This window comes from Rhipicephalus microplus, chromosome X, assembly GCF_043290135.1.
Source record: "Rhipicephalus microplus isolate Deutch F79 chromosome X, USDA_Rmic, whole genome shotgun sequence".
Lineage (NCBI taxonomy): Eukaryota > Metazoa > Arthropoda > Arachnida > Ixodida > Ixodidae > Rhipicephalus > Rhipicephalus microplus.
This window is the reverse complement of record NC_134710.1, coordinates 188405005-188425925: the sequence shown is the minus strand read 5'-3', so window position 1 is coordinate 188425925 and position 20921 is coordinate 188405005. Positions and strand designations below refer to the sequence as shown.

At 43.2% G+C, this 20921-nt stretch overlaps 1 protein-coding gene across 1 annotated transcript in view; it reads right to left on the bottom strand.

Moving 5' to 3' along the window:
- LOC119176985 (meckelin) overlaps nt 1-20863 on the bottom strand; it is a 41969-nt gene extending 21106 nt beyond the window's left edge. Inside the window, exons 1-14 of the mRNA XM_075878368.1 lie at nt 20507-20863; nt 13107-13195; nt 12887-12986; nt 12492-12576; nt 12354-12420; nt 10465-10545; nt 9227-9289; nt 8571-8707; nt 3989-4094; nt 3812-3898; nt 3630-3692; nt 3249-3306; nt 3072-3161; nt 2629-2767 (exon numbers count right to left, since the gene is read on the bottom strand). Of these exons, the coding sequence (XP_075734483.1) occupies nt 2629-2767; nt 3072-3161; nt 3249-3306; nt 3630-3692; nt 3812-3898; nt 3989-4094; nt 8571-8707; nt 9227-9289; nt 10465-10545; nt 12354-12420; nt 12492-12576; nt 12887-12986; nt 13107-13195; nt 20507-20684 (1343 nt within the window). The 5' untranslated portion in view covers nt 20685-20863. The remainder of the gene's footprint in view (nt 1-2628; nt 2768-3071; nt 3162-3248; nt 3307-3629; nt 3693-3811; nt 3899-3988; nt 4095-8570; nt 8708-9226; nt 9290-10464; nt 10546-12353; nt 12421-12491; nt 12577-12886; nt 12987-13106; nt 13196-20506) is intronic.
- Between the last annotated feature and the right edge of the window lie 58 nt (nt 20864-20921).

The window sequence follows — 20921 nt, the reverse complement described above, 5'->3', positions numbered from 1 at the left end:
TCTATAGATGAATCACGAATGTCGGCACGTTACTTTTATTTACTCTGCTATGGAAGCAACACTGGAAAATAATTACAGATTTATTTACACAATCTCATGAAACTGAAATGGGAAATTTAGCTGAAGTGACTGGAGTGCTACACTTGAAACACGAGCTACCAGCAATAAGTGTGTAGCTGAGGACGTTTGCTGTTGCATCGATTGATATGTGGGGTTTAACGTCCCAATACCACGATATGATTATGAGAGACGCCGTAGTGGAAGGCTCCGAAAATTTCGACCACCTAGGGTTCTTTAACGTGTACCTAAATCTGAGCACACCGGCCTACAGCATCTTCGCTTTTATCGAAAATGCAGCTGCCGCAGCCGGGATTCGATTCCGCGACCTGCGGGTCAGTAGTCGAGTACTTTATCCAACGCGGCGGGGTTTTGCTGTTGCATCACAAATAATAATAATAATAATAATAATAATAATAATAATAATAATAATAATAATAATAATAATAATAATAATAATAATAATAATAATAATAATAATAATAAGCATGATCAGCCCGGCAAGCTTCTCCTGATTGGCTGTTCTAGCTTAGACAAACCAGATGGCCTTCAAGCCGAGCCCAAATCGTGGCCTAGACAAACATGCATAAATTTACAAACGTGAGTAATGTTGTGGTTCGAAAGTCAGAGATGCCTTGTAGAAGCAACAGACATCAAAATAGTGGATGTACCAATGTGGAAGCTAAGGAATGTTTTAGCCAATGTGAATGACAAGTTGCCAAGCGGAAATTTCCTTGGTCTTGTTTATGCCATAGGGTGCCTCACTTGTGACAACCAGTACATCGGTGAAACTAGTGATTTCAAGAAAAAAGTTAAACAACACAAATATGATGCTTTCGCTGAACACGCGCAATCTAGAGACCACCAAATGTACTTTTAAAATGCGTGTGTTCTCGACAAAGAAAAAACCCGCATCTTTCTACGGGGAGGATTCGAGTAAACGCGTCATGGAGTGGGTGGGGGGTATGGCGTGAATGTTGAATAATTGGGTAAGGTTTCGGAATGTTTAATTGTTATTCCGGTTTCATTATTCATATTTATTGATGAAGGAGAAGCGTTGTTTTCAACGAATGGTGGGACAATGGTGCCCGGCTGTGCCCCACTTCTGGTTGAAGGCACTGTTGCTTCCATCGCATCTACTTAAGTCAACCAAAGCGTCAAGTGAAGGAAGAGCCAAGTAAAGACGCCCTTGACTGAACTCTGAACACCCAATCTAGTGCCAACATGTCCGGGGTGGTAAGTAAATGGTCGTGCAGCACGAGCAGTCGGTTTTTACTAACAGACGCTGCCTCTGTCGGCCTTGCGAGGCAAGAGAGAGAGAGAAGTGGGGTGGGGGGGGGGGGGGGGAGCGACAGGTAGCACGAGACGCGAGCACGCGCAGTAGGGGTGTTGGTACCACCACTGACGCCGGATTTGCGAGTAGGTGCGACTATAAAGTATTCCGCATTTGAAAGAAACTTGCATCATACCTGCACCTGTAATCTCGAATCAGACAACTGTACATACGCTGAACAGGAGTGATGGGACGCTTCAGATGATGTACTCTCGCTGCTCACGTCGCGTATTTAGGCGTACTTAAGTACGCTGTGCCTCTCTTATGGGTTTTATTGTGAACGAGGCTTCCTCCCATATCGGATGCTGAAACGCCAATAAACTTTGTGTTCCATGGGTCCGTATATCCTTTCGCGTTTACACTATGAAGCAAAAGTTATGTACTAGTCTCTTTTTTTACAGGTCTTCTAGCAGCTCACTCTAGTTGCAGCTGAAAGAGCACCTTTTAAAGTTTCGATAAATGTTAATGCTTATTTATGTGACGTTCACACAAAACCACGGTCAGTTTCCATGACCTGGCTAAGTTTTTCAAAAATTCCCTGACTTTTCTGTGACTTTTCCAGAAGGGTTCATATTCCCCGACTTATATATATATATGAGATATAACAAGGAATGTACAGGGGAAGTTATTAGAACCAATGGAATGTAAATAAGAAGAAAGAAAAGTGGATGAAAAAATAACCAGCCGTGAGCAGGAATCGAACCTACGACCTTCGCATAACGCGTTCGATGCTCTAACCACTGAGCGACCAGAGCGGCCTTCCCTCCATCCGCTTTTTTGGGTTTATATGTGAATTTAGAAGTAGGAGTGACAGTCAGCGCCATCTATAAGCCAAACGACGAGTGTGTTTTCACACTCGCCGAAGAGTGTTTTCACACTCTTCGGCGAGTGTGAAAACGAGAGACGTCGACATTCCTTGGTTACTGTCTGTTAGATCTCATTAATATTGTGTTAAAACACGGAAAAACGAGCCCTTAGGTATACACTTCTTTCCCATATATATATATATATATATATATATATATATATATATATATATATATATATATATATATATATATATATATATATATATATATATATATATATATATATATATATATATATATATATATATATATATATATATATGCGTTACATGCTATACTACGGCTTAGAGCATAACAGTGTTTTACACCACTAGTTAAACACTTCCAATAGCGAAATTTTGCTCTTCGCATAAAATCAACTGCACTCACTGAATGTTTATTTTTTGTGCATAGCGTAAAATCTTGGCCACGGGCCGCCCGCTTGGAGAGACGCTGTCGCTGTCCCTTCCAGTGATGGGGTCAAGCAAGAAAAATCTCCTGACCAGCTGCCACGATAATGCTCCATACTCTGAAAAAAAACGCACAAATCTGAACCTCCAATGCCGTAAGGCCAGTCATGAAAAAAGATTATTATTGGTCGCTTGTAAACGTTGCACACTGGAATACCGCTGCCCATGTTTTCCTCTATTGTTTCTTGCAAATAATAATGGGCTTCACCCATCTTCTCGAGTCGATCGACAAACATGTTCTATTCTGAATAACACTGTAACAGCACAGTAACCCAACACGGCCTCTTTACCGTCTGACTGATTTCGTATACGACATTTCACACAGTCGAAGCAAATTATCGTGCGCACACCCTTCGGACTTACCACTGTGTCCTCTGGAGTTTTTCTCTAAGTTTTCGATCTTCACTGGAACTGGATAAATTTTCTTCACGCCATCTTGGTTGCTCTCTAAGACTGTTGCGAGAAAATATTTATCGCACCATGAACAACATATCAACATGGAAGTATTAAGTTGCAAGGACGTCAAATTACAGTACTCACAAATATCGTAGAACACGAGAAGCGATTCATCCCACAGGTCTCGAGTTGTCTTTTGGCACTAAAGAAAGTATTTAAAGAATAACACCCAGATTAACAAACCCTGATTTTTCATTCAGTTCTAATTCCCGAAAAAGAACACAAGATGTGCATGAAATTCTCCAGCAGTTGCTGATAAAGAAATATGGAAATGTCTTCATTCTTCCGCTTTATTTTACGTAAACATATACACATCAACGAATCTCAGTGGTATTAGCAAATTTTGTACCTTGTACAAGTTATGTTTCAATACCTAATTACAAGAAAATTTTGCATACCTTCTCCAACTTCATAAGCAGCGTTAAAGATAAACTTTACTTAAAAGAAAAAACGTGTCTCACTCACCTCTTCAGCAAACGTAGTTCCAAATCGTAGTACATCCTTGTTCGTCAGGAACGTACCGCAAAGCTAACGACACAAAGAATAATCTGTAACTTTTCGGCAGTTTCAAAAAATGATAGTGAAACACGTGTATACCTGCCGTTTTATCTTAATCAAAATTCTAAAATGCACATGCAAGCACTCACGCTGAGCTCCCTTATCTTCAGTGGTCCTATGGCGATAAGCTTTCCTTCAAGGCTATACTTGGCAGCGATAAAGTGGAGGTAAGAAGACTGAAAAAGAAGAGATAATAAACGTGGCGTACACTATTCACCCACAACCTGCATGCAGGACCGGACTACTTCCAAGAGGTTCCTCCTTACGTTCTTCCAATGCTTTATAGTGAACTGGTTCGGAACGTCGGTCCTTGAAATAACGAGGTTGGCATCGTCATCCAAATAGAACAGCCACGGCAAACCCTGCTGGTTGCTGTGGAAGTCAAGAGAAGGCATACGATAGTCATTTCATTGCTGCTTCATCGAATATTGGCACGCTCATTAGCCATACACTCGGCATGTTTAGATACAGCTACATGAAAGCTTTTAGCAGTCACACACTGCTCACGACTCTCTCTCTCTCTCTCTCTCTCTCTCTCTATATATATATATATATATATATATATATATATATATATATATATATATATATATATATATATATATATATATATATATATATATATATATATATATTGTAACGGAAGAGAGAAAGAGACCGCATTCTTGCTGTGGGCCGGCTGTTCTGTTTCTGACTTGTTTTTCTTTCTCCTCTAGCCGGGTATGCACTCATCACTGGGCATTATTATTACACTCGGCCACACTGCGTACATGCAGATGCAGTCCTGCTAAAGCTGGCCCTTCGCTGGAACATGTCCTTTCTTCTAAGGCCATGAGCCACCCTAAGATAGAACTAATGCTTCTGGTGAGCGGCATTAGCTGTTTCGCAGAGGCCGGTCACGGCCACGGTTCGTCTTGCTTTGAATGTAAGGTGATGATGGCTCTGGTGGACGCCATTGACTTTGTCGTGCTGGTCGTTGCGTCTTCCCTTGAAAGTGTCGCGACGATTCCATTGTTGGTTTCACGTTGGTCTTCGTCGGCCCGCAGGCCCTGAGCTTCCAACTTAACCGAAACCGTCTCTGGCGGGATGTATTAGCTATGTCTGTGGTGTCTCTCTCGTGGACGCCACGACTCGTCTTGCGGGGCTGTAGAACACTCTGGTGGGCCGCCCTTGGCTGTCTCGTTGTGGCCGCAGCACGCTTAGCAGGCGATTCAGTTGGCACAGTTTGGGGCACTGGTCTTCATTCGCTTCGGTGTTCTGGACAGGCAAACAGTTGCGTAGCGAAGAATTAGCAGAAGGTCGGACAAGCTCTGGAGCTTGATCGTGACTCCACGTAGCAGCGTCTATGTTGCTATCGACCTGGGACGCAAGGCTTCTGGGATGGCCGATGCCAGCCACGTCTGCTCGGGGCGCATCGACGCCTCCGTGTTGGCGTCCACACACTCAGTCAACGACTGTGGTGCGCGTGACATCCGGGAATGTGGCTCCGATGTGGGAGGGCCCATCTTGTTGATGCCCTGTACGGCAGCAGTCGCTGCGTTCACTTGTTCAAGTGATGATGAACGTGATAGCAACTTCTCCGACTGATGTTGGTGGCAAATGCTCTCAGTCGCTGGCTGCATAGCGGTCGCATCACACGCTGACGCACACTCAGAGAGCTGTAATGGTGCGCGGAATTCGGGGTCAGTTTCACCAGCAGGGACGTCTATGGTGTTTTCAGCCGAGGAGTCGTATGGCACAGCTGCAGCGTCGGGGTGAGGTTCTTCACGATATCGGTGTTCAAGGGAAGGAACAATGATGGAAGCCCGAGCTGCGTGATCGATGCTGTGTTCCTCGCAGCTCTCATGCAGGATAAATACTTAGTCGGCGTCAAAGGAGCAGCAGATATCAAAAAGCGGGCGGAAAACACTCATCAACCTCGAACACCAGTGAGACCAGGACTGCTGTTGTACACCTTCATAATGTGCCAGGCCTTGGCAGCATAGTGAAGGCGGTCGATGGCCACCAGCCATTTTCGACGATCTGGTGAGTCATAGCGGGCGCCGAGAGCATTCACTGTTTCGACCCAAAGCGCGGCAGTCTTGGAAACCTCGGAACTCCGGTAGTTTCTATGCAAGTGCAGATGGTAGTGTCGAGTACAGGGACCCGGTAGTACACACGGCGAAACGATCTAGTACTCGGCAAGCAAGGATGTTGCCCGCATTACGTTCGTAGGTAATGTGTGTGAAGAGTCCGATAAGCCAGGAGCGATGACCGTGGAGATCATGGTGGCCCCGGTACTCACGATGGCGGTTGAGACTGCGTATTTCGAACGAGCCACTTGCTGAGACAAGCGTGCAGCCTCGCGGATGACCCTCGCAGCATTTTCGGCTTCGGAGGAGCCACCCGGGCAACCATTGGCGGCGGCCGAGAAATATTCTGTTGTCGCAGCAATCAGCGCGCCAACAGAATGTCCTGAATCATAGAAACGGGGCCAGTGCGACGATTTAAAGCGTCGATAAAATACCGTCGAGCCGTCGAGGAGACCTGAACGACGTCCCCGGACGGTGCTTGTAGCGCCGGCAGGTCAGCGGGTACCAAGGAGACCTGTACGCCATCCCCGAAGTGGGCTCCTGAGTGGCTATGAAAGAGGAAAAGGAAGGAAAAAGCGCTGTCCCGTTACTGCCCTGCAGCAGCATGCTTCTGGGCGCCATAGGTTAGGAAGCGTTGCTAGAGTGACGGGTCCGTAACGTCGCAGACGCTGAAGCACCGGTGGCTTCAGCCATAAGGTTCGGTTGTCGTACTGCGCCATCGTAATGGAAAAGAGACAGCACCATTGCTGCGGGCCGGCCCGCAGCATGTTGTTTCTGTGTCTCTTCCATTACACTGGCGCAGTCTCCAATATATATATATATATATATATATATATATATATATATATATATATATATATATATATATATATATATATATATATATATATATATATATATATATGTGTGTGTGTGTGTGTGTGTGTGTGTGTGTGTATAAGCAAGCGCGTAGTGTCAACAGCGTATTAGCCACGCGTTTGCCTAGGCACAACTTCGTCACTTTCTTCGCAATCGCGCCAGGCGTTCGATGAGCACCAGTTCAGGCAAGGAAATGTAACTGCGGTGAAAATACCGCGCCACTGAGAACCCATGCGTACTCTTTTGGAACAAGTACATCAGTGTGGTACAACAGCACCGCTTGTTCATCTGTTGAGGTCAGCTGTTCATATGTTTATGATCCACGAGGCAGTGGCAACTATAGCGTTCTTGACACCATGCTTAAACGACTCCTGGCGAATGTTCAGTATCAACGCTGAGGAAAATCGCTACCTTGAGTGGCTAACATGAACTGAAGAGCTTGCTTTCCTGCTCAGGCAATTTGGTGAGTGTGGGCGCGAGGCCCGCTATACTGAAGACGCGGGTGCTGCAATTGCTGTGATGTGCATTATTGGGTCACGTGGTCTCACCTCGCTATGGCAAAGGAAAGAGAATGGTTGAATGCGTTGTTCTTAATGGCGTTGTTCTTAATGGGTTGAATGCGTTGTTCTTTGTGGTGGTTTTACTTTTGAAGAGTGTTGCTTTGCTCTGACTTCATGTGTGCGGACCCCTTTGAGACTATACAATGTCGAAAAGTGGGGTAAAGTTATCGGTGGTGTGGTACTTTTCTGAGCTTTCGCCTTTACGCCTATCTTGCCTTCAAAGAGCATGATGCCACTGCCACCTGTGTTTCTTTTATTGTTATTTCAAGCTTATTGAATTCAAATGAACACTGACGACAAATATTTTAATAAAAACAAGGAAATAAGTGCAAATTCAAGGGCTCATTTCTTTTGTTGGACGCAATAATATTGAGCACTAACAGACAATCATGCAGAGGAAACTATAGGGGATGTTATTATAAATAATTTAAATGTAAATGCGAAGGAAAACAAAAAGTGGACGAAAAGATAACTTGCAACTGGAAGGGGCCAATTCCTGCCGATTCCTTCCGGTGGCAAGTTAGATTGGGTTAAGCATTCTCGACTACAATTTATCCCCTTCCACAGCGCAAAGCAACCAAACGCGACGGTAAGGTACCATGACATTTTAGCTTGATGGTGAATGGAAGGGTGCGAAGATGGAAAATTGTGCAAGGCTAATAACACCTCCGTTTTTTTTTGTCACTCGCACTACTTGGCACATTACATACTAGGAGCATCAGCGTGAATTCGTTTCATACAAACATGACCTAAACAATCTAGTTTGACCATTATTACAGTATATAAAAGAATAAACCGAACCGTCTCGTGAGCGCGGCTCCTCGCGGAGAGTGGCTTTCCCGCATAGAGACGGAGCCAAAGACGGCGTACGTTGGCACAACACTGCTACCTAAAAGTAGCTTATAAAGTAACTTATTTCGCGCCCAATTCGGCACTGGGCTGCGGAGTGACATTAAACTTTTTTTTTCATTCTTCGCTGGTTTTTGCATACTGCGCATAAAGCATATACATGCTATGCATATATTAATAGAAACACCTCGTGGTGACCTGTCTAAAAATTATAGCCAATCATCTAATTGTTATACCAATAATAAAAGAAGATAATTGTACTTGATTAATTAAATGTAATGGACTGAAAAGAACATGAGCCATGTTCACAGCAAGGCTCTGGAGGACATAGACATTGCTCTTTCTTACGTTAAAATATCTGGGCTTCATGATAGCTGGACACCCTTTACAGCAATGCGAATGCGTACACACATAACTGTGACTGGAAGTACAGGGCTTAGTCACCAAAATATAAACGTATGCCACAACGCAAAGTAGACATTTAAAATTGAGACATATTAACTTTTCACCTTTGTTTTGTGCGTGCCGAAGACGGTTCGCTCAGAGAGAGAAATTTGTCACAGATGGCGCTCTCGGAGCTTCGACGATACAAGGTGAGAACACAGAGGTTGGCAAGAGCCTCGCATGCAGTTTCGTTGGCGTATTCCTAAGGCAGTAAGAAAAAAATTATTTCGAATTGCGATGAGTACGCCAAAGCGTTGGCAGTACGAGTCGTATATAACAGCCCTATCGATAGCAGGCCTCGTCCTGTGCAAAGAGCTTTTGAACGGAGCAAACAGAAAGAAACAAAAGAAAAGAAAGGAAGAAAGAAAAGAAAGAAAGGAAGAGAGAAAACAAAGAAAGGAAGAGAGAAAACAAAGAAAGAATAAAAGAAAGAAAGACAGAAAAGAAAGGAAAGAAAGAAAGAGAGAATGAAAGCAAGAAAAAAAGAAATAAAGAGAGAAAGAAAGAAAGAAAGAAAGAAAGAAAGAAAGAAAGAGAGAAAGAAAGAAAGAAAGAAAGAAAGAAAGAAAGAAAGGGGATAGGGAGGTGCGACACTCTTTCTTCGTGCAAGATGAGAACTTAGAAAGGCCAAGTTAGCGCAATGTTTACTGACATTCTAAGCGCTATCTTTGTGCAAAAATTAAACCCATCAGACGTGCAATCACACAACAAACTTGCTTACCTTACAATTGTAGAGTGAAGGCAAAAGGAGGCTTCGAAGTGCTTGTGATGAAATGCTAACACCCTGATAATGAAAACAGTGTAATTAGCTTCAAGTTTTACCAACGACTAGTTCATTAGCGCTAATCTATACAAGCGTAATTACGGCATAAACATGAACATGGGCGTCAGCGGGTAGTTGCAAAAAAAGGTACTTTCTCCCCCCTCCCACCACAACAATCACCTTACAACACGGCTCTGCATACCCCACGACAAAATACTGTCAACGCCCATTACCATGAGCCCGAGCTGTACCTTTCGGAGAGTCAGTCATTGCAAACAGCAAGTGTCATACTACTTACAGCATCAAGCAGTCGTCAGTCACATTATACAAATCATCGCACATATACAGGGTGTTTCAAGAAATGTGTCCAATATTATTTTAAAATTACGAAAGGAGGTATCTACGTGATACCTGCGATGTTCGCTTTCCTGTGGCAAAAAGCATTTCCGAATTCGCATAAACATTTCTACTGCAATAATTATAGAAATTAGTACAATTAACTTGCTAACTAGCGGAAATTGCCGGTCGAGTCAAATGGGCGAATTCCAGCCCTTCCTACGAATAGCCCATTGCCACTTTAAAATTTTGGAAAGGCGGCCGCTGGAAATCATCGCAGAGCAATGAATTCAGCCTAATTTACCTGGCGAAACCGCAACTGACGCACCAAACAGCGCATCTAACATTCACTTTGAAAACGCCGTCAATGACGACACTGTTTCCCTCACCGTTATCAACCGTTAATTTAGACACTTCGTTTCATGGCCGCTTATCGACACTCGCTTATTTTTCAACCACAATGCGATGGAAACAGTGTCCTCATTGAGGGCACTTTTCAAGTGAATGGTAGATATGCGCTGTTTGGTGCGTCAGTTTCGCTTTCGCCAGCTAAACTAGACCGATTTCATTGCTCCACGATGACTACCAGTGGCCGCCTTTCCAAAATTTCAAAGTGGCTATTCATTGGCTACAGGAGGGCTGGAATTCGCCCATTTGACTCAACCAGCGATTTCCACTGGTAAAAAAGTTAACTGTGTTAATTTTTATAAACTGCCGTAATTATTGTTTGTAATGCCTCTAAAGATGCCTTCTGCAACAGGAAATGTAGCGCCGCAGATAGCGCGCAGATGCCTCCTTTCCGTAATTTTAAAATAATATTGGACCAATTTCTACACTATAATAGCAAGAGCATCCTGTACCTGATATTTGACACTGTACAACGAATCAAGGTTGGCGTCCACCTTCCCCGCAGGAATGCAGCTGCCCGCAACGTGAAGATACTGAAATAAAAAACATCACAATCTCTCAAGGGCTTTTACATAACGCCACGTTCTACTGCTTTTCATAGAGACGGTCAGCTCGAACATATTCCGCTGCAAATAATGGGAGAAAGACGGATGAGCTGCCGTGGCTGCGCGTCTAGAGAGCAGTGCTCGCAAAAATTGTCCAGAAAAATAGTCAGGGCGCTAATAAAATACCATTAGCATAAATTCTAATGCATAATAAAAAAATAATCGAAAGCAGAAAACCGTAACAATTTATTAGCATGCTTTATTTGCTACATATTCTTAGCCATGACGCAAATTTCGACCTGAGTATCTTCTGAATGAAAGTGTGTTAGTTAATGTTGAAAGACGCGCTATACGTTTACATCTGTCAGATGAGTTTGTACGACTTTGTTGCGTGGCGACTGCCGGGACGTCCACCCTAGTCTGAATGTGAAAATATCGTTTTTAAAGTCGAATTCAACTGTCATTGTTTCAGGACACAAGCTTTAGAAGTGCCTGAAATATATAAACGGGAGTTGTCCTTAAGTAACATTGTATTCAAGTTTCTTTCAAGTGCAGAGATATTTTAAACAAACATTTTCGATTAATTATTTCCTTCATTCATTAGTCCATTACTGCGGACTCATGGTCTAAGCAAGGTGATAAATACGCTCATTCATAAAAATTAAAATGTTGGTTTAAACTTTTAACTCAATTTTCAGGGAGAAATTGTGACGGCGAAAGTGCATCAACTGCTTTTACAACAAACATTTGCAAATTGGTTCATCGGAAAGAAATAAAAAAAGCTTCTTAGTTGTTCAAAACATCGTTGCCATTTGCTAGCTTCCTGGTTAGCTCAAATGGTAGAGCAATCACCCGACAAATGCGTCAGTCCCGCGTAAGATCCCCAGATCAGAGCGAATTGTTTGACAGCTAATAGGCCTTTTTTATTTTAAAAAATCCGTATGGATTTTTTGGTGCCTTCGTGCTACAAAAATGGGTGGTTATCAATATTTCCTTTCACAAGAGTAATTTGCGTGATAAGAATAGTCATAAAAATAATTGATAGCTTAAGTTTGATGATGGATCTGTATAATAAGATCACTATCATCACAGTAATACTGATAAGCCTCAGCAATACAGCACTTTTCGAAGGTAGCAGCAGTTGGGTAATATTAACGCTGGTGCAACTCTTGCATGGTTACGATGACGTTTAGCATATTTATCACCAGGACAGAGGACTGTGCTGATGAGAGTGAAACTGATGGCCTTGGTAAAAAAAGTTATGGAAGAAGCCTTTTGATAGTGTAACTGTACTTCTTGTGCAACTCTTGCATGGTTACGATGACGTTTAGCATATTTATCACCAGGACAGAGGACTGTGCTGATGAGGGTGAAACTGATGGCCTTGGTAAAAAAAGTTATGGAAGAAGCCTTTTGATAGTGTAACTGTACTTCTTGTGCAACTCTTGCATGGTTACGATGACGTTTAGCATATTTATCACCAGGACAGAGGACTATGCTGATGAGGGTGAAACTGATGGCCTTGGTAAAAAAAGTTATGGAAGAAGCCTTTTGATAGTGTAACTGTACTTCTTGTGCAACTCTTGCATGGTTACGATGACGTTTAGCATATTTATCACCAGGACAGAGGACTGTGCTGATGAGGGTGAAACTGATGGCCTTGGTAAAAAAAGTTATGGAAGAAGCCTTTTGATAGTGTAACTGTACGTCTTGTGTGTTTTATATTGTATTTCCTGTGCACTTCCCGCATTTAGAAGCCTCCTTCTTTATTATTCAATCCTGTGAAACTACAGTACCTTGTCGAGTGGACATGAACACACGCTGCCATTGGCGACCAAAAATTCTTCTGGGCAGGACACACATCTGTGCAGAAAAAAAAAAGACGTCACATTCAAATTTAATAGCACGGGTCTTGCAGCAACCACGTGCCTTACCTCTGGCTTTGCGGGTTAGGCCACGTCCCACTAGTGCAGGGGGTGCATGTCAGCCTTCTGACTCCATCACTGCCAGTCACTTCCTCTGACATATGGGATAAAATGATATGTTCACTGGCAGATAACTGTTTAATCGTATCTCAGCATGTAAAGTAATTGTGGGAACAAAAAATAAAGTTAACTAGAAGTACAGACAGACCTTAACAACATTTATTCATCTTCCAAGGCTGTCTTTCTCACCATCTCTTCATCTATAGAGCGTTGGTAAAGAGAATCACTGTGGACATCCTTCATTAAAGGGCCTCTCTCAAGTCAAAACAGTTGACATGATGGTACTATCCAGTATACGAAACACGTGATCTCACGGTAGTCAGCGTCTTTTAAATTATTGTTACCGTATACTCCGTCCACGCAGGTGCTGCAGCTGTTGGTGGTCAGCTGAAAAGGCACGTTCTCCGCACACGGAATACATTCCCAGCCGTCTAGGGATGTCACCTGAAATCAAATTGCGAATAAACTTCTAAGCCCCGTAATATCATTCATGCGTGCATAAACGGGGCCGATGCATGCCGCCAGCATGGCAAAGCTGGCGTCATGATAAAGGTGAAGACTTGCGTGTTCTCGAGGGCATGCAGCACACGACACTTTTGTGGCACTTTCCCGAGAGGTGATCTTGTGCTGGTGAATACATTGGCACGACGAACCTGTAAGCAATCAGGAAAGTCATGTCGATTTCACTTTTAGAAAAAGGCTATACTATAGTACATTGCTTCCATCAAGAAAATAACCAGAGGGTTATATGGAACCAGCTTAAAGGGTCCCTGAAACACTTTTTCAAATAACCATGGAATGAGTTCACTGGAACAGCTTACTGCCTTACGAATTAAACGGCGTGAAAATTTTAAGAATCCGTTCAGTGCGAGTGGAGTTAAGACGATTTGTCGCATACTGCAATTGCATTCTCTATTCTGTCATCCCGACGAACGCCCTAGAACCTAAACGGGGAGAGATGGCGGGGCCACAGAAAAACGTCACGCGCGCCTTGTGGCCTTGAGCACTTTTTTTTCTTTTTTTTTTCTTCGAATGCGCGGCTTTTTTTTTTTTAAGCGATCGCTCACGCACGCGTGGACAAGTAGCGGCCTCCCGCGGCGATCTCTGTAACGAGTGAGCGCGCCACGTTCAATTCAGCCAATGGCTGATCCATGGACTTACTACGAGTGATTTTTTACTTTATTCTGTGATTTATCGAGAGAGGAGTAAGCAATTTTTAGCTGAATTTGATAATTTATTGTGAATTCCAAGCCGCGTGCTGCGCTCTAATATATCGCACGCGTGTTGTTGGGAGCCTCTATATACTACCAATCGGTAGCGTTTTCTGACCACGCTCAGTTTTGCAGGGCCCCTTTAAGCGAAAACTCCACCCAAAGAAACCCGGTTTTTCAAATTTTCAGATGTAACGAAGAAATTTCCATCTCACGCAAGTTATACCATGGTCAATGTTGTCATAAACTCGAATAATCAATGTTATTAGTCAGTTATAGAATACCGGGCTTACCGTGCGTACTGTGATAGCGGGATCGATAGTGCGATGCACAGATTTCATTTCATTTCATTTCATTTTATTACCTTAAAGACCCCATTGAAGGGGTATTACATAAGGGGTGGGTACATATATGAAAACGTGAAAGCCATGTTTTTTTTTTTTTTTTAACAATGCAAGGTAATTTGTTACGGTGTTCAAAAAGGTGGTAGGACAGGTTATGGCGGTGATTTCCTTAGAAAGGCCGTTCCAGTCCGTAGCTGCACGAAAAAAGAATGAGGACGAAAAAGTGACGGTGCGCGTACGCGGCCGCGCAACTTGTTGCGGGTGACCAGTGCGATGGGAGATGCATGCCGGAGGAAGAATGTATGGTGGCCTGCCAAGCGAGCTGTAAAAAAACTTGTGAAAAAGGGAAAGACTAGAAATGCAGCGACGAGATGCAAGCAATGATAGGCCAGATTCTGTTTTCAGTGCTGATATGCTGACGTCGTAAGAGTACGTAGAATGAATAAACCGTGTGGCTCGATTTTGAAGTGACTCGAGTTGATTGATGAGATATGCTTGATGCGGGCTCCAAATGGCGTACGTACGTTACCCATACCACTTATGGTACGCACGCTATTTTTCAGATTTAGCGTTACCGTGTCAGCGTGGTTTATGTAGTGTGCGTAAAACATGGCGGTGGTTTCATTCACCCGCTTCAAAGCGATTTTGGCGTTGTTGTTGGAAGATTCACATTGTTCACAGCAAAAGACTATTTAAAATGACTTCGCTTGCTTTCAGTTAGCTTCGATAACCAAGTATTATGGATAAGTTAGCGTAGTTTTTGGGATAGTTTCACGTTTCAAACGTGTCTAGGCCTAACGACAAGATCGATGTAAACAAATCGGCAACATAAATGTTTTCGAGTTTGGTGTGAGGTTCATAATAATTTACTTTTATTAATTCTAAATTAAACTTGAAACAATGCTTCGCGTGGTGACACAGGCAGTCATCCTCGTTTTCTTTTCCTTTTCAATGTTCTTACTTCTCAACCCTCCGATAGGTGGCGCCACCATTCCTGCTGAGGCCCATAAAGCACGTAAACGCTATCTCCCTAAAATTTAAGACGCTGTCCGCAACGAACGTTTGCTGCATGGTAACGCCATTCCCTTAACCTCCGCTATCACGCTAACGGTAAACTGTCTATTGCGACACTAAATCTGGTTCAGCGATGTATTCCTCGAAATAAATGTGCGAAAATGCAGCCTTTTCTTTCTAATGTTGGCTTAGATAGCTTTCTCTTTCGACGCCCGCCACAGTTCAAACATCCCAGTGACGGACTCAGAGGGGATGGGGTGGTAAGGAAGATACCTGAGCCTGTGTGAGCACTCCCCCCCCCCCCCCCTCATATAAGTGCTTGTAGTCCACCTCCTATCAACGATTATGACTATTCAGTGAAAGCACTATGAGCACACATAAACAGTACCTATGCTATGAAGCAGCTTTTCTGCTAGCACAAACAAAAAGTCAAGACCACGCCCCCCTCTCTATGGCTACTTCAGGCGACCCCCCCCCCCCCCCTAAAAGGAGTGGATGGATCTACTCCTGAAACATCCAGCCACCGTAGTGTCAAAAAATGGCGAAAAAGTGGCGCATCGCTATTGCTTGACGCATGTGTTCTGCAGTCCAAGCATTGATTTTTAGTTTCGAGCTGACTATTGACACAAATCTTCCGTGAAAAGTAAGAGCGCTCGTTGTGCCATTCTGTGCAATGTATTACATAAGAGATGGACGGTGGCTTTAAATCGTCAGAAAATGAAGGGTTTCGCTTCTGCTAGTCTTGAGTGGCATGCAGACTTCAAGAGAAGTGCTACGAGCAGTCATGAGTGTAACGTTATATACTCACTTATGACGCTTTACAAAGGAAATGATTCTGAGTGCCCAATCAGGTAAATGGGCACATAACACTTCATTGTGTTGTCCCTCCTGCTGTACTGCATTTCTACCAAACTGAAGGACCCTAACGCTGAAATGTTGACAATTTTCGCTACGAAAGCAGCAATAGTTCGCAGTAGCTCAAAATTAGGCTCAAACGTATCAAATCGTATGAAATGTACACGGACCCCCTGTGGCATCGCAGTAACGCCGTGACCAAAGGCCAGCAGCAGCGTCAACTATGCCCTAAATTCATTTACTGCGACAGCAGCCGTTCCAAAAGCGGGCAACGCGATAGTATGGCCTTCAAAACTGCATGCACAGCCACAGCTCACTAAGCACCGCTGCGGTGACATGAGTTCGATCCCAGACCACGATGACCCCACCTCGGTGGGAGGGGGGGGGGGGGGGCTGTGACAAGTGCATCATATGGGTACACCTTCAAAAACTTCAGGTCGTCGATATGGATTCGAAGTCCCTCTCAGTCTAAGTGAAAACTTCCCCCACCTCTCCGAAGGGAATCGTGAGGAAATGCGAATGCATTTCTTGCGCCGAGAGTACATGGCGTAGTAATTTTAACGGTGTAAATTTATAATGAGACGAGGGTTTGTGCCATAACCATTTAGTTACACATTCATCAGCCAGCGAACGGTCAAGAGTGAGGCGCGCTTCACTTAATAATTAACTTTAGCCCACATCACTTGAGCCAGGAATTTGAAAATGAAAGACACTTCAATGGCGAATTGAACCAAACGTGTACTACTCGAACTAGCGTGTAGGTACTCAGGCTATTTTTTTATTTCTCCCCATACTAATTAATTAATAATTTTAGTTACCTGTTTTTATTTATGGGCTGGCAACCCAACATATGAATATTGAGATGTAGAGCACTTTCAGAAACCACCGACAAAATTGTTTCCTGTACGATACGTCTAGCGCTGTTACTTTTTCGGCGTTGTAAAGAAAGCCTATAGCAGCACTATAGCAGTGCACTCGCGGTCCGTCACGCGGCTTCTTTTCACGTTTCGCGGGCTTTCTTTACAACGTGAAAAAAAAAAAACAGCGCGAGACGTATCGTACAGGAAACAATTTAGTCGGTGGCTTCTGAAAGGGCTCTACATCTCAGTGTTCATATACTGTGTTTCCAGCCCATAATTAAAGAATAGGCAATTAAGAATTATTATTTATTAGTGTGGTGAAAAATAAAAAATAGACTGAGTGCCTACAGGCTAATGCGAGTCGTATGCATTTGGTTCAATTCGCCTCCTAAGTGCCTTTCACTTTCAAATTCTGGGCTCAAGCTATATAGGACACCCTGTATATACGAGCGAGCGGACGGGAGAGTGACACGCAGGAGAGAGAGCAAACGGCGAGAGAAGGAGCGGCGAGACACTGCACCCACCCTCTCCTACACTCTCTCCACACACGCGAGAGCTCCGTCGAGCTCCGGCGATGCGAGCGCACTCCTCTCCACTCACTCTCCGCCCGCACCGCCTGCTCAGGTGTCTAGGGGCGAGGATAAGCGCGCGCGCCGCTGCTTTTGCTATAGGAGAGGGAGTGAGAGAGGAAAGATAACACCTGCCGGCGCGCGGACACCGACAGACGCCTGAAATATCGAGACTGAGAAATTCAATCACATTTAAAACCAAAGACTTCAATTATTCTCTTTCGAAATAGGCTTCCAATCCCACTGCGACAGACGTAAAAGGTTGGCGTAAAAATGAGGGATTCACCAAAAACGTGATAAACTGATCAGCCTCACCTATCCTTGCATAGAGCGCCAATCAGAATAAATTTATAAAAATGGGTAGTGTGGCGCCAACATAATGTCACACTATTACATCATATGAGAGTTAGATGGTCAAGCACAATTCGCTCGACGCAGCGCTCGTATTCAAAAAAATGAATTAAATATATTGCACTAATTTGACCAGTTTAAATGTGGAAAGATGAATTGCTTTCTCTTTTGTGACAAATGCTGTACTATATGTCCGGGCAGATAATTTATCTGGGGCGCCGTGTTTACAGCAAGTATTGCAGACTTTTTATAATTGCTCTAAATAAATACACACACATCTACGCATGCCCAGGTTTGCATAAGACGCGGGTGAAGCTTCAAGAAAAGCCTCGCGACGACAGCATGAGGAGAAATACCGCAAAGCAAAGCCAGTGGGCGTTGCGTAGTGAGGGGGTGGCACACAGAACCCATGCCCCCCCCCCCCTCCTCTCCCGAAAAAAATTTCTGCCTACGCCCCAGCCAGAAGGAGATTTCAGTGGCATTTGCTGCATTCATGCACTGTCTTGTCATTGTCGTTTTTCCGCACTCGAAATATAGATCACCGACTGCCAAGTAACGGACTTCGATATTTCGTCATGCTCTTAACAGCTGTTGCAGTAAAGTAGAGCTGTAACTAGTGTAGAAATCGCTTAATTTTTTTTTCTGCTCCGCACACTTTTTGTGCCTGACCACGTATGGAAGCAAGAGCTGACATAAAAAATAAAATGAAAAAAAAACATCCAGTCGAAACAGTGTATTGTTACTGATCAAAGCTGGGCAGTGTGATAGTACCTAAGAGGTCCTATTGAGTATCTGTATTTCTGTATCAAGATATACTTGACAAGTGTATTTGTATTTCAGTAGTACGGTACTTTTAAGATGTATTGATTACATCACAATTTCATTACTTCTTTTTCGGAAATGAAACGAGGGGGAAACGACACCTTTTATACGCCAAGCAAAGGCACGCCACTAGTCGCCGACATGGGGGGGGGGGGGGGGGAGCTGAGAATGGTTTCTTACAGGCGCAGTGGTAAAGTGCCTGACGCTTCAACAGCAGAATCGCGGAGGCAGTGTACTGCCATGTTCCACTAACGAAAGTCACAGTTTTTTTGGGCGGTAGTCATTTTGTGTGCGTTGGGTTGAGGCCGAACCATCGTTTTCTAAATGACAGCCTATTTGATAATATAATTATATCTGGGGTTCAACGTCTTAAACCCGCCATATGACTATGAGAGACGCCGTAGTGGAAGGCCCTGAAAATTTCGACTACTTGGGCTTCTTTAACGTTCTTTAAACAGCCAATATGAGAAGGTACTGTCACTCAAGGGCACTCAATGCAATGTCCATCTCACCAATGAAGATCTTGTGTCTACAATAAATGCATACTTTTTTCATGATTTGCTGTCATGTTTCATTAACATTGTGTCTTACAAAGAAAACGAGCCCTTAAATGTATGCTTCTTTCTTTCATTCATAGCAACCTGCCCTGCAACCTGCTCCATTCATAGCAACCTGCCAGGTTCCTGCCTGCGGCAAGTTATCCTTCCACCCACTTTTCTTTCTACACTTTTACATTACAATTGGTCTAATAACTTCCTCTATACTTATACTTTTCTTGGCATTATTGTCTGTTAGATCTCATTATTAATGTGTGAAAAACATGTAAAAACGAGCCCTTAAGTATACACTTCTTTTCCTTATATATATATATATATATATATATATATATATATATATATATATATATATATATATATATATATATATATATATATATATATATATATGAAAAACATGTAAAAACGAGCCCTTAAGTATACACTTCTTTTCCTTATATATATATATATATATATATATATATATATATATATATATATATATATATATATATATATATATATATATATATATATATATATATATATATATATATATATATATATATAACACTGGGGAAAGGCAAGGAAAACCTCGCTTTAGTGTAGACGTATGTGTGGGACAGAGTCGCTAAATGATTTCATAAAGAACATTTAAAGCTCTCAGGGTAACAATAAGGCCACTTCGTGTTCTGGAAAATATGCAGAATTTCAAGAAAAGTTACTGAAATTTACCTCCACAACGGTGAACTTTTTTTCAGACGTGCAATGAACTAGATCTCGTAAAGAATATCACTCAGGTTTTATTGACAAGCTGTGTGATTCTTTGAGCCAGCAATCCATAACGTAAACTGCTTGGAAAGCACACCGCATTTTAGAAAGCCGAGGGAAACAAAAGAAGTCACGGGGAGGAGAAGACAGGGCAACAATCAACCCGTCTTTTTTTTTTTTAGGGGGCTATGAAGACCAATGTTCAGCGCCTTCAGAATGTTGCAAGGCCTTTCAGTCACTGTGGCGTCCACAAAACCATGCGTGCGAATAAGAAGTCAACACCAATACAAGGCGAGTAATTCTCCACGCGTATTCTCACACAAATAGCATGTTCAGCGTAAAAATAAAGAAATAGAAGAAGTAGCAAAAAAAAATTGGTCAGAAATTTTTAATAGCTGCAAGCAATCACATTTACCTGCAACATCGTACACGCTTGTCTCGACAAAAACATGAAACAGAAGTGGCAAAAAAAAAAAAGTGCGATGTGATGCGGTGTTGTTGAGCGCCAGGGTGATCTGCATACTAGCATGCATGATGCAATGCGACGGCTGTTTAGCGGCCTGTTCGCAGCATTCTCAGACAGGTGCGAAAACCGAATGAACGGTTGCAGAGAGTCAGGAGCTTTACAAACCATCTTTCGACGCTACTTGCACACGTTCCTGTCCCCTGTTGGCGCCACATTTAACGCATGTGAGCGCGACAATGTCGAAATAGCTCGAGTTGTCGCACTCGCTAGGCGTGAAGTAAGTACTCAAATACCGTGAATCAATGACACCTATGACGGCCCACACAGAAATTAAGAACAACATCTCCTCAAGTCACACACATCCAACTTGAAAGACGACGCATTTCTTTTTTCAACACAGCCGTACGCAGCTCCCCAGTATCCCAAGGATGCTTTTAGTTGACAGTCAACTATGCCGTTATCAACCGTTGCTATGCACATGGTGGCTAAACGGCTTCAACACTTAGAAGTGTGGCAGCTTGGGCTAGTTGGTATGGCATGACGATAGTTATAGCGCGAAAACAAAATGACGACACATAGA